The sequence below is a fragment of the Lichenostomus cassidix genome, chromosome 1Aa (genome assembly GCF_008360975.1).
Source record: "Lichenostomus cassidix isolate B80296 chromosome 1Aa, HeHo_3.0, whole genome shotgun sequence".
Lineage (NCBI taxonomy): Eukaryota > Metazoa > Chordata > Aves > Passeriformes > Meliphagidae > Lichenostomus > Lichenostomus cassidix.
In genome coordinates, this window is record NC_139480.1 from 48,123,789 (window position 1) to 48,137,743 (window position 13,955).

At 38.6% G+C, this 13,955-nt stretch overlaps 1 protein-coding gene across 14 annotated transcripts in view; it reads right to left on the bottom strand.

The window, feature by feature from the left end:
* TNRC6B (trinucleotide repeat containing adaptor 6B) overlaps positions 1 to 13,955 on the bottom strand; it is a 132,538-nt gene that overhangs the window by 22,778 nt on the left and 95,805 nt on the right. For 10 of the 14 annotated variants that reach the window (XM_085048699.1, XM_085048695.1, XM_085048694.1 and 7 more), the window contains 10 exons: positions 13,435 to 13,509; positions 12,133 to 12,178; positions 8,095 to 8,243; positions 6,754 to 6,924; positions 4,420 to 4,545; positions 3,242 to 3,373; positions 2,660 to 2,755; positions 2,255 to 2,432; positions 1,756 to 1,890; positions 1,401 to 1,577 (listed from right to left, as the gene is read on the bottom strand). In XM_085048699.1, the coding sequence (XP_084904825.1) occupies positions 1,401 to 1,577; positions 1,756 to 1,890; positions 2,255 to 2,432; positions 2,660 to 2,755; positions 3,242 to 3,373; positions 4,420 to 4,545; positions 6,754 to 6,924; positions 8,095 to 8,243; positions 12,133 to 12,178; positions 13,435 to 13,509 (1,285 nt within the window). The remainder of the gene's footprint in view (positions 1 to 1,400; positions 1,578 to 1,755; positions 1,891 to 2,254; positions 2,433 to 2,659; positions 2,756 to 3,241; positions 3,374 to 4,419; positions 4,546 to 6,753; positions 6,925 to 8,094; positions 8,244 to 12,132; positions 12,179 to 13,434; positions 13,510 to 13,955) is intronic. The other 4 variants (XM_085048698.1, XM_085048696.1, XM_085048703.1 and 1 more) reach the window with 2 other exon arrangements.

Below are 13,955 nucleotides of genomic sequence, written 5' to 3' on the forward strand. Positions count from 1 at the left end.
CCTCACTTCTTTATCAGTTTTGGTACCAAGAATCATGCTAAAGCCCGTGGCTGCTCCAAAACTTGGAAACATGGAAGAGCTGATCCTCACATGTCTCTTGTAACATTTCAAGCAGTTCTGTCCTCCTCATTATGATACAGGGGAATGGTGACTAAGGAAACAAGTTCAGCAACAATGAGTCTGTGAGGGAGGTCTGATAAAAGATTACATTTTGGGAGTTTCTGGCATTATGAACAGCAACTCCAGTCCAAAAAAGCTCTGTACTTAACAACCAGGCTGACAGAAGTGTAACACAAATCCACCTGTACAGAGAGCAGTGAGCAGAAGGAAAATTCATGGATATGCAGATGTTTTTGAGATAACTAATTCTTTAGATTTAATAGTAAATATTTTCTTGGTGAAGTTTTACACTGAGGATTTCCCTCATAAAAATCTTCAACTATATTTTCTAGGTTTCCTGCAGTTGTTTCTGTCAAACAGATTCCTAGGCTTTCTGATGCAAAATCTGTGCAACTGCTTTATCCAAGAGATGTACCTGGACTTTTACTTTTTCATGCTTGAGGGTTTGCAGTTGGTAATGTTTTCCTGGAATGTAACTATCTTCCAGACAAGAAAAAAATTACAGCATCCGCTATTTGCTGAACAGCATCAGTGATTAATCTGTGCAAATTCAAATGCACCACTCTGTGTTTAAATGAATGTTTTATACAGAAAATTATGCATGTATTCAAGTAGATATGTACTTTTCCTAGAGAGTTTTCTAGCAGAAACAGAATTCTGCCAGTGAAACTAGAAATCTACAGTCATGTAGATTTTAAGAAATGTGCTACAGCCTGTCATCCCAAAAGCAAGAGACTTCTACTCAAGCCACAAGATTCCTAAGCAAAACTGAAGCATTGCAATACTCTTCTACCCTCTATGCAACACGAACAAAGAAACCACAACAGTGTGATGTTTCCACCATCAAAAAAAACCCTACTTCATGTCTTTTTCTTTCTGATTCCACACTATCAATAAGAATTTTTACACTCTGTGTTAGCCTAACACAGCAGAAATAAAGAATCAGTACAAAAGAAGGGAGATGGTGTTGTGTATTCTATGAACACATGTTTTCATGAAAATTTCAGTAAATGTCACAAAACCACAGAAGATATGAGTTCACCTAACAAAAACCAAACACTCTTCAGGCAGTTCAGCAGTTACTTCATATTTTGCCCAGCATTTTTTTACTGGAAATTCAGTATTTATGTTCTAACTTAATGTGCAAGAAATTTCAAAAACAAGATAGTCCAAGCCACACAAGTACACTCTTTGCAACGGTTATTTAACTAAGTATGATGAGGAAAGGTCCAGCACATCTATCCTAAAGCAAGGACATAACCCCTGCCCTTATGTAATACCTGGAGGCCAGCTGGCATTGCTGGATTTACTTCCAATCTTGTTTGTTGGTGGAGATTTGGCAGGTAACCAACTATCACCAGCAGGGCCTGCATGGCTGCCGAGTGGGTCGCCCTGGATTATGTCAAACTGGTTGTAGGGCGATCCTCCGCGAGCCTTTCCAGGCGGCACTATTGCACCTGAAGCATTAAAAACACACATTTACACTCAGGAAAGACTGGGATCTTTAGGAGTATGATATACTAAAACAAAAATATTTAAGATGCGTCCTGGTGATGCAAGACATGGTTTCATCTAAGCTATTTCACTTCTGGCAAGATGATCCTATGAAAGCATTCCCAGAATTCCCCTTCTCACCATTTTTGTGCATATTGGCATCTTGTGAAGCCACAGAGGGCAGCCCTTCCATCATAGTCCACTGCTTAAAGCGGGATTCTGTTCCAGCCTCTTTCCCTCCCACCATGCCATAATCCATGCCACTTGAGCCAAAGCCTGTGAAACAAACAAACAAAACTCCATTGTCATTTGCTGCTTTAAGTGTCTTTCAACTGGGAGCCACTGTGATCATAAGAAAGGTAAAAAAATCAACAACAGCTAAGGGTATGGTAAAGGGGCGTCTCCCAAATAAGTGTGTTAGGTCAGTATACCAAGATATGCTTCCTTTTTAGGTTTGTTTTCTTCCCATGTAATGAAAAGTAACACAATTTGATTCAAAGGTGACATTTGTCACAACCTTCACTCCAATGCTTATATATAAATTACTCGTTTTTCAGACATAAGGGACTAACATAATTACCATATTAATAATATGGAAGCTACAGGCAATGCAACAAATCTCCTTCCACAGAGCACTTACCACCTGAACTGTATCCAGGTATTTGCCCTTTGGTCTGTAAATCTGAGAGACCCACATTCAGAGGATTGGGTACCATGCTGTCCAAATGTGGCTTAGGCCCAACAGGGTGGGATGGTGAATGCTTCATGCCAGGCTGCCTCTGCTGCTGCTGCTGGAGAGCACTCACCATACGAGCAATCTGCAAAGAAAGAAAACACCCAAGGTTCATTTATGCTATGCTGTAACACAGAATTTCAGTAAACATGGAGAAACAGCGACTTAAGAGATCCAAAAGACCCTGCTCTCCAGAAAGTGCAATATGAAGGGAGCAGATGACATTACTAAAGTCAGTACCATCTCTACTTGCAGACTGCATTTCCTCAGCACATTTCATACTTCACAACTGACAAAAACAGTGCCACACACCTGTTGCTCCTGCTGTTGTCGCACAGCTTGAGATAACTTTCTCTGGCTCTGTAACAGCTGTTGCTGCTGCTGCTGCTGAAGGAGGAGCTGACATGCCTACAAGGTAAGTGGGAGTGGGAAGAGTGAAAATACAGAGCTCATCAAGTGAAATATAATTGCTGGGAGCTATTCACTAGCATATGCCTTGATCAGAACTTTGGTAAACTGCTTCTCATTCCACTCACTCGAATAAAATGACAATGAACACATTGGAAGAATACCACATCCTTCACTTGTTTCTAACTTAACATCGTGCAACAGAATTACTAGTACCTGCTTTATTACCATCACTATGACTACAAGGCAGAAGAAAATTTCATTAAAAAAATCAACAAGCAGCTGCTTTCTGTACAAGAACAAGGGCCTATTTGGTTTATCTGCTGCCTTCTAGCAGGGCTTTACTACCCCATACAGCAAATAGGGAATACTTGTACAAAAATAACACCAGTAAAATAAAACAGAATTAGAATAAGCATAAAAAGAAAACTCTTTCAGCAGACAGTTTGTAAACAGTCTTGTCTCACAAGATTACTAGCTACTTACTAATTGAAACTGGGGAATCTGTGGAAGCTGGCTCAGCATGGCAATCTGTTGTGGAGAAAGCTGGGGGCCCATATTGAAAAGACCAGGATTCAAGCCACTGTTGGGAAACTGTTTGAGCATGGAGGCCGAAACCTGCATGGAAACCAGTTACATATCCTGAATGCATTGCTATGAGGAGAAGATGAGTAGAAGTATTTCTATAGAGGAACAAGTATGACACCCATCTTCAATGGTGTTCTGGGAAAGACATTACAGATTCATTAACACATCACATTTAAACATGCAAAATCTATAACTTGGGCAGAGTGAATACCTCACTTGGTTGACAGTATACAGTATTACATTTGTGGATGCAGACATACACACAAAGGCTCCTCCCCCAGCCAATCAGGTGCAGGAGACTGCACAAAATTTAAATGCTGATATATCTGCAGCTAACCAGTAATCACAGCACTGCATTATCACATTAAAAACGTACTGCTTGACAAGGGAAAAGAAAGGCTTTGAGGCAGTCACCAGAGCAAAGAAACAGTGCCTCACAGAAAGAGTTAATCTCTTTGTACACTGAATAAGATATAGTAAAAGACAGGAGTAGGTGGAGAAGAATCCCCCCATTTCTCCCTGTATTATTTGAGAGTTACATAAGTACAATTCAAGAGAATCTCAAGAATTGTTCTCCAAGCCTAAAGCAAAAGGTGAATTTGTACATTTGGAGACCCCGAGGTCTTAAGATTAACCTCGGCAACATAAATGTAACATGTAGCCCTTCATCCAACCTCTGTTTTGGGGGGGACAGGAAGCACAGGACAACACTATTTAAAAAAATTAAGCAACCTGTCACACTTCAGAAACACTTCAAGCTTTCACGTTTATTCGTTCTTTTTAACATACTTTGCCAAAGCCTATGTAAAACACAGGATTCCCAAATCCACTTTTGAGGTTTAAAAATACTGGTAGCGAGCATTTACCATCAACTGCCTTGGAATAAGATAGAATGCCAATCCTTCTGCACTGAGTTTGAAGTACTTTCACTATGAATTTTAATGGTTTTATCTTATTTGTTTTTTCCATGTCTTAGTCTCAACTTGATGTTAAAGACAGGTGTATAAGTAACCTCGATGCGTTCTGAAGGCTGTAGCTCTACTTTTACAAATAATCAGTTGCTATAAATTCCTTACCTGGGGAGAAAGGAATTGGGGAGGCACTTGCGCCCGGATATTGGGGGAAGGATTTAGTGGCTGCACTGGTGTGTGCATGCCCCTCGATTGTGCTGTGCTGTTTCCAAACAAACCATGATTGCCACCCTATAAAATTAAAGCAGTAGTGAGAAGATGAATCTTGCAGGATAATGGATTTCTATGCTAGTAACTACGTATCAGTAACAACGAGCCAAACACTGACTTAAACATTGGAATTATGTTCCCTTAGAATTACAGATGTTTGTCTAAAATTAGTAATATTCTACCGGGTTAAAGCCACTGTACTACATATTTGAGATGTAGGCTGTTTCTCCTCTAACACTGAAGGGTCATGCTTATCTACTTACTTCAAAGGGCATGACAAACCTAACGTTTTATTATTTTGCACCTTACGTGTTGGGAAATGGAAACTTGGAGTACAAACAACAAACTAAGATCTCTGTTCTGTTGGCTTAAAAGTATGGCAAGACTGTGTAAAATAAGAATTCAGGTCCCCCATTTTAGAGAAGACAGGTACTTTTCCTAAGCAGGTTGCTGAGACATCACTCATAAGGCTATTATTTCCTCTGCAGGCCTTTCATTACCTGAAATTTGAATTCTAAAATAGTATTAAAATTTTCCTTCTGCTATGAAAATTTCAACATTCGGGATTTGGATATTTTCCTTCCCCTTTACTCTCATAAATTGGAAGAAAATTTTCAAGTGAGAAGACAAATTGTAGGGTTTTTTTCTTCCAGTGATTTATTTTCTAACACAAGAATACTTGCTGTTTGAGTTTTTTAATGAGAAGTGTTTACTGATTTATTAGCAACTTCTGTAATAAATCCAAATGCATGAAAAGACCAAAGAAAATTTGTGATTACGTTTCACAATTTCAGCCTCTCGAGCAGACTTTTTTTGGTACCATTTTTCAAAAAAAGTGACAAGAAATGTTATGAACAGTCTCCTACACTAAGGGCCATACTATCTTGCTTCTAAAAGCTGAAGCTCATACTCCAAAGCACCCTTATGTGGCATGATTTTGTCCTTTCAGTTTCAAGACCCTCAGAATTTTCCATCTCCTGCTGTGTATTAGGATGTCTGTGACCCTCAGATACTTGGGGCTGTGAAGAGTGTATTTTCCACTCCTCAGCCATCATTCCCCATTCTGCCTGCCCATTGCTGCACCCGACATAACTTCATCATTTTTCCAAACTGAGATTATGCAGGCCTTCACTATAACCTTTCCTATCCTTATATACCAGGATTTCATAAATCCTACTATAACACTGTGCATCCTGTGCTATCATTTTGCTCAAACACAACACACTTGCTCTCCTCTTGCTTCTATACCAGCAGCAGTATGGTTTGTCTCATTCACCTGCATCCCCCTACACTTAAAGTATCTTCTCCTTCAGAAGCAACTCCTAAGCATGCAGGAAGACAAACAAAAAACCCCAGAAGACAAGAGGCTTTATTCTGGAAAGAGCCAGCTGGAGTCAACTACACATTAAAATTTTTGAGAGGCCTTGAAGCTGCAGTTACACTTTCAGCCCTCTCTATAACCCTACAGAGTTCTGTACACTGAGATCAACAACATGCCTGCAAATTTTGGACTTAATCTGATGTTCAACACTGTGTCACATAGAAACAGAAAGACAACACAAAGAAACACCATCATGTTAGGTATGTGACTACGTAAGCTACACCAGTTGCAATAATTAGGTACTATTCTTTCATTTCATAGTAGCCCTAAAATAATTCCTTCTGGAACAATGCAAAATGCAATAGCCAGAAATTCTTCCAAACTGCAATTATTCACTTAATTCCTTCCCTACCATTTCCCTGTACACAAAAATATTGCCACTTCAAGAGTTTTTAAAGGCTACTATATCAATCCTTACTTTGGACTGTGAGGAAGGGAGAAGGGAAAAGGTACAATGCTAAATCACTGCAACTTTTTACAGGCACATTTCTACATACAAGGTCATTGAGTGGAGTCTGAAAAAATTAAGTGTTGGGGTTGATGAGGCAAATCAACTACCTCTAAGTGGGTATTAAACCAGCAATCATAGGATGCCACTAACTTCTTAATTTCTGAAAGTCCCATCTACCTGCTGTTGCACTGTGATTTAGGAAGAGGCCAACAAAACCAGAGTATGTTCTCATGCTACAAACCACAGTGGATTGATTCTCAATGGCCTGATACAGCTGCCATTTCCATTAACAATATTAATCTATTCAGCAGAAAAACAAATGCAAGCAACCAACTAACCAGGATTAAGCCCAGGTTGCAGCCTTATAACAATGCATCTTATAAGGTGGCCTGCTTACTTGTCTAGCAGCGAAGTTTTGGGGACTGAGCCCTGAGCCGATTGCCCCAAGGCCGACGTTGGATAGTGTGGAACCAGAGGGAGACAGCTTGTAGCTGGGAGAAGGGGAGAAGGGAGAGCAGGGAGCCTCATCCCCAAGGCACCCATCTTGATTGGAGAAAGGCAAAGTCAGCTGAAGCAGCAGTTAGCCAACAGCAGGAGTTGGTTAGTGAAGCAACAGAATGCAAGAGGAGAGAAAGAGGGACTGTGAGTGACTAGGAAGAAGCAAAGTTAATTTGTAATTGCAGTTACAAGGACAAAACTTCTGATTCAAACGATCACTTGACAATTAAGATTTTGGTCCAAGGAGATAATTGATAAATTCCTACGTTTTCTTCTTAAAAATACATTTTGAACTCTCATGAAATTTGTTTCTGAGAGTGGCTATTACCACAACAGAAACAAACAAATATTGAATGAATTCCTAACGTTAGCACACACCTACGAGAATAATTTGTTAGGAAACGCATTAGCTTTACTCATGGTATTTATTAATTATGCCACCAGAGGGAGTTGACAAAACTGCTTTTTGGCTTGTTATATCAAAATGGAGGAGTTAAAAAATTCCTTGACAGTTAACACGCCTTCAGAATTTTTAAACCAAATTTATCTTCCATTTTACATGTGATAAAATGTATTAAAAAAAACCCCAACCCTAGAGCATTCTGAATCTATTGGACATTCTCCAATTCATAATTTGAAGCAATTAATATTTGATAATAACAGTGAAAGCTTCTGTTTAAAATAGGCAAGAATATGAAAGAAACACTACCATAACATACAACAGATGTCACAGAGAAACAGATGTCATACAGAAGCTTACAGTACATGGACATACAGCATAAGGGGTTGTGGAATTTAAAAGGGTGTTTCCAATAAATGCAAGACATGAAAGGAGAAAAAAATTTGGAAGACTGTGATTACTTGTATTTACTTAGATCTAAACCATTTTTTTTACAGTAGATGGCTGTAGTTAGAGCCAAAAGAATCATCATGATGAAACCTATAATGAATTTCACTGCTACTAGTTTACCCTTCCAAGAAAAACAAAAGGAATTTCTGTCCATATCAAAAGCAGTCTATTCTAGAATAAAAAGACTCATTCTCCCCAGTTAGTTTGTCTATGCACACCTCACACCTGTTTTACACACACATTCATTCTACAACTATAACTCCCCCACACCTTTTATTACTGAGCTCATTCAGGGTTATTGAATTTTTAGCACCTCCAGACAAGTAGGGTAAAAACTGGCACCTTGAACATAGAGACTGATACCAATATATCTACAGATATTTCTCTCACCTTCTCAAAATAAGGCCCACTATCTGTGGTTCCCATGTCTTTGGAATTAGGTGGACGGAACCCAGATCGATCCTTTCTCATCATGTCATTAAAATCCCCGAGATTCATGGCTCGTTTATCTACCTCAAACTTCTTATCTGGGAGACCACCTGTAAAAAAAGAGGAAATTAGTGCAAATAATCTCTACCATGTTTCATGACAGTGAGTTTGCAGCCAAAGAAATAATCTTTAAGATCAGGATATAAATTACATCTGTCTTACAATTTAGCATAGTTACAGTTGGTATTGAAAGTGTTGAAAAATTAACGTAGGAGGTTTTATTTAACACTGAACAAGCCAATTTACTTTGTAGAGTTTAATGTGAAGTATTTCCCACAATTTATGTATAGATATAAACATATGGATTTCAACCAATTATAGTAATTAATACCTAGTTATCAATGTCTTCCAAAACTTGCACTTTTATAGGCATTCACTATGTAGAAAGACCATTCTTTAAGTTCTCTATGTATTCTACTAGGTCTTTACTGGGTTTGATATTGAGAAATTCTTTGAGAGGCTTTGAAAAATTTGGTCACATGCACATAATTCAGTCAAGTCTCCCACAGTTACACGAGATCAACCAGTACATTGTAACTTCAGACAGACAACCAATCTCCCTCAGCCTGTACACAACACAACCAGTAACAGAGACACTTCCCAGACACCCCCTGAACTCTCCTGCCATTGTTTAGTGAGTGATCTGGCAGAATATGAAGAGATGTCAATAACATATAACCAAACTGAAACATACACAGTGAACAAGACATTAACTTTCCCTGTAAGCTTTACCACAGCCAAGAGCTGACCAGAAGAAGTTTTCTACCTTACACACTAAACTGCTACCAAGGAACAAATTTTTTGGTCATATGTGGCACCTGTAAGCCATCAGATGCACATTGCTATGTTGAACTAGATGGAAAACATCTTCATTTTAAAATATGGATGTGACAGCAATGAGCTTTACTGGTATTTTTAGTTTTAAAGAATACTGTTTAGTTAGTAGGACAGATGGTCTTTCCAAGAACTGTTTTAAAAAAATGTCAGTACAATTAAAAAGAAAATCTATGACTTTTCCAAAGGAAGTTAGTGATAGATAACCTAACCCTACCACTGGCAAAACACTAAACCTTTATCAAACAGAGCAAGCAGCTAATCACTCTAATACCTTCAAAACAGTGTTCCTTAAAAAACCTTCCCAAATCCAGCATCTCTTCTTAATGTCCAATCCCAATCTAGTAATATTCATAGATATACTACTGCCAAGAAGGTATGAAACTGACCACTAATTACATGGGTTTTTCTTACCCCCACAGCTTTCAAAGTTGATCCAGCTTCATCCTCTCAGATGCCTTCAATACCATTTATCACAAAACAGTTGACAAATCACCTACCTATCTTAGCTTGTAACTGGAGTCATACTGACCTGGATGAGCTTGTGATGCTCTGATCCCTTTCTAACACATCCTAAAAAGCTACAACTGGCTCTGCAAAGTCACAAAGTGTCACACACAGCTCAATGCTGTCAATACCTACATCAAGCCACCGCACACAATGCCAGCAATGTGCTACCAAAAGGCTCCTGTGCTTTTAATTCCACACAGGAAGCCGTGGCCATTAGCTGCTTGAAAAGAAACTGAAAGCGAGGCACAGTTGCATCACTGTCTGAAATGAAACTGGGTCAATGCCAACACAAGATGACTAAGCCACAGAAACACCCTTCTGTCTCTCCAGTTATCCCGATGATCCAATCAACTCCTCAAACATTACTGAATGATGCCTTGTAAAACACACAGAGCATTAAAAGAGCACATTTGAAGGCTTCAAGCACAGATATGCATGTCACTTAGTGCTGAGGCAGCTGCTTAAACTTCAATATAAACAAAGGCCTCATTGAGACAGATGATTGCATTCCTTTATCCCATTCATAGAAAATTCTAATGCAACCTTGAAACCTGTTGTGTGAGTCCTGTCTTTTGCACTTGTCAACTAAAGTTATAAATAATGCAGGTGGCTAAAGAATAGCTTTACGTTATGTAATACAAGACAACTGTTAAAATCTGAAAAGTCTGAATTACCCTCTGCAGTAGGCAAAAACATTTGTGCATGAATAAACATGAAGCCCCAAATTCCCTACATGCAGAAACATAGAACAGGTTAAAAGTTCAATCATCTTCATAAAAGAAGACCCTATCAATTCTTGGATTTCTCAATTAACAGTTGTGAAAAATGCAAAATCAAACAAGGGCTTGGAAGATGACATACACTCTCCTAGTGCAGAAAAAAAACGTCTTTTAAGTCCATCTCCCCCACCACATGCACAGAGCTTAAAAAAAAAGAAAAAAAACCCCTGAATTCCATGCAGAATTATATCCTATGATCCTCCACTGGGAAGTAGGAGACAGAAACTGCTGCTGAGTAAAGTTATCCAAAACATTTGCCAACAAGAGATTCAACATGTGGGGTAACCCAGATGGAGAAGACCATTTCAAACCTTTTCTGCTTGACCACAAAAACGTTTTAAAACACTGATCTTATACCTCTGCCTTAAATTTACATAGTGCAAGCTTATTGAGCTAGCACATGCACTTAGATATTGAGGTGTTTCATCTGAATGCTACATCAAGTTACAGCTTTGTAATGTATTTACAATAGCCAGCTGCATGAATTGCATTTGAGTCAACAGAAATTTAAAATAAATTTCTCAGTATTTACAGGTGGTTTGAGAATTTCCTGATTTGCAGAGGTTTTAACTAATATATTAAAAAATACACAAAGGTGATTGTCAAACAGGAGACAGGAAAATACAAAATATTAAGTGGTTCTGACAAGCTACTTTACGGTGGCAAACTTCGTATCTCAGAACTTAGAGCACAGGAGATACTTCAATGGGAAAAAAGAAGTTATATCCTATTTTCAAAAAAGATAAGCTACCAATTTAGGAGATTTGATAGAAAATGAAGTACATGAACCCCAGGCATGTTATTGATCCATCTCTTTTCTGTCTTGGTCAGTAAATAAAAGTATTGCTCTAGCACTTGAAATAAAAGGGGACACACTCTTTAAACAAGGACACTGAGATCAGTGTGGTAACTGTTACTGACAGTGCATGATGATTAGAGCCAAGGTGCCCCAAGCATACCTAAGCCAAAGTTTTCTTTGACATACGAGGTCTCCAAGCACAGATTTAACTCTGTGCATTTATACACAAACTAGAAAAACATCATGCTGGCAGTTATCTGTCAGAAAAACCTGGTTATGTTGTAATCTTGACTAAAAACCAGTTGAAGAACAAGCCTACCTCATAACTAAATCCAACTTTGGGAAAAATGAACTACTGAATCCCCTATGAAGTGTGATAGACATTTTAAGAATGCAATGGATTCTAAGCTGAGAGACATTGCATCTGTCTGGAGTGCATTAGGATACCAAACCCAGAGCTGTTATCAGATCCAAGTCTTGACTACCACAGCTCTACCTTTGTGACCACACAGCCCATGGTGCTTAAGCTGTGTAGCAACTGAGGTGAAGGCATCCAGAACATAAAATCTAGTTCTACTGACAAGTAATTTGTAATAGCCTGAGGCAAGCAACTGAAGAAATCAATAATGGAAAATAATTTTTTCCCCTCATATCCCCTCCAGGAAGCTGTAGTAAATGGGATGTCCCACTGGCATGAGGGAAAACAATCCTCTTCCACCAAATGAAAAAGATTTTCACTTTCTTGAAACAGTAACAATGAACACAAACTACAAAGATTAAAACAGTCTTAAAAGGTGTCTCTGCCTCAAGTTATAGCTCTGCTCTGTACAAGTATACATCACAGTCTTGCACACCAAAGCTCACAGACAAGACAGAGGACACTTTTTACTCTACCCTTCTATTATCAGGAATGCTAAAAGTAAGGATGAAACCCTTCCAAAGTACAGCATGTCATCCTCATAAAAATACTACATGTGATCTCACATTTCAAGCGCATTGAAATTAAAATATACGCACCTACAGACAAGTCCATCTTACTGCCTGGAATGTCATCAGTTTGACTCTGGGGAAAAAAACAAAACAATTCAGTTCAGACTTCTATGCAATGCTGAGAAATATTTCAGAAAGGTGGAATGCAGAAAGAACACGCTTGTGCCAATGAAAGTTTTACTTTAAACTAAAACTGAACACAAGGATTTCTGATCTCAGCCTGGACACACCTTGCCTCAAGCCCCTAAAGCTGTAGGTGAGAAGTTTACCCACATGAAAACAGACAGATGAACACATGCCATGGAGACAGACAGAGACAGGGCTGCTCCATGAAGTGAACTTCTGTCCTTGTGTTCCTGTGGTTGAGGGACAAAACACTGAAAAGAGTGGCCACAAGATTCTCCAGTTGGCAGTCTGGGACAGGGTGCTCCCATAGCCTTCAGAAGCATCTAGCAAGCTGAATTAGAGCTTGGGAGCCAAAAGACACTGCAAACTAGTCCTAATCATGTCAGTGGCAACTGCAGTCCTGGACTTTTTACACGAACTGTATTATTATCTTTTGCAAGCCAGCATTACATTATTATTCCTGCTTCACAGGATGACAACTAGTACAATATTCTACAAAATATTTTACAAATCAGCTTGTCAGAAGTTCCTAAAAAAATTATATGTAATTATTTTTTAAATACTTCCCCTTACAGCTCTCTTTTTCTCGATGATCTGATACTTATTTTCTCACTTTACCAAGCAATCTTTACTCATGGATTCAGAATGAGCCCTTTTTGTTCTAAAAAGACCCTCTGCACAGTACTTCAAATGTAACTTCAGCCAAGACAGACACAGGGCTGTAAATCTCCTTTTCTGATAGGTGGCTGAGATTCAGAATTAATAACCTGGACTAATCACAGATGTCTGACACTACAGGCAGGAGCCTCTATCTCGAGTGCTCTAGACTGCATGCTATGAAAATAAAATTAAAAAACCCAAAACAAAAAAAACCCAAAAAAACCCACCCCACACCAAAAAGCAACAACCCCCCCCAATAAAAACAAACAATACAAGAAAACACACATCCCCCTCCCAAACCTATTACTTGCAAAGAAACTGCAACCCTCAGAACAAGAGTTATCATAGAGTAACTTGAAAAATCAAAGTAGAGTTGTTTTTTTCTCTGAGAAGCTGTTCTGAGCCAGCTATTACAGGAGTTACAATCAACATGCCAGCACAGCAAACACAGATAAGTAACTGTGAAACAGCTGATCTTTTGACTTACTTAAAGCTTACAGCTTTTTCACAAAGTTGGACTTTCTTTTAAAAAAATTTACTTACTAGCAAGCCCATATTTGAAAACTGTTTGGATAAAGGGTTCATCCATGAATCACTGTTTCCTCCTTTTAATGCGCACTGGGAAAAAAAAAAAAAAGTCAAGAGTATTTTTCAGAAACTTCTTGATTTCTTAAATTCTCTTTTATCCTTGAGACACGTAATTTGTAAAATGAAAATTCTGGTATCAGAGAAATTAATCTCCTGAAAAAATTACTGAAGTATTTGCATGTTTGGAAACATTTACCAAATACTCTGTCTCGTACAATTGCTGACTGCTATGAACACTGTCATGTAGAATGTTTATCACACCTTCAATTTCATTCTGCAATCTGAAAAGCTTAGTGAACATAGTTTATTTTTCCCTCTGTTACAGTTTAATACATTCTTTAATCCAGTGTATACAGAGGAAGACTTCTTCCTTGGCTTTCTTCCCTTTAGCATGGTGTCTCTTGCACTGGGACTGTGCTTGACCAGGCTCTCTACTTGGCCTTAGTGTAATTTACAGATTATCAAAACCAACATTA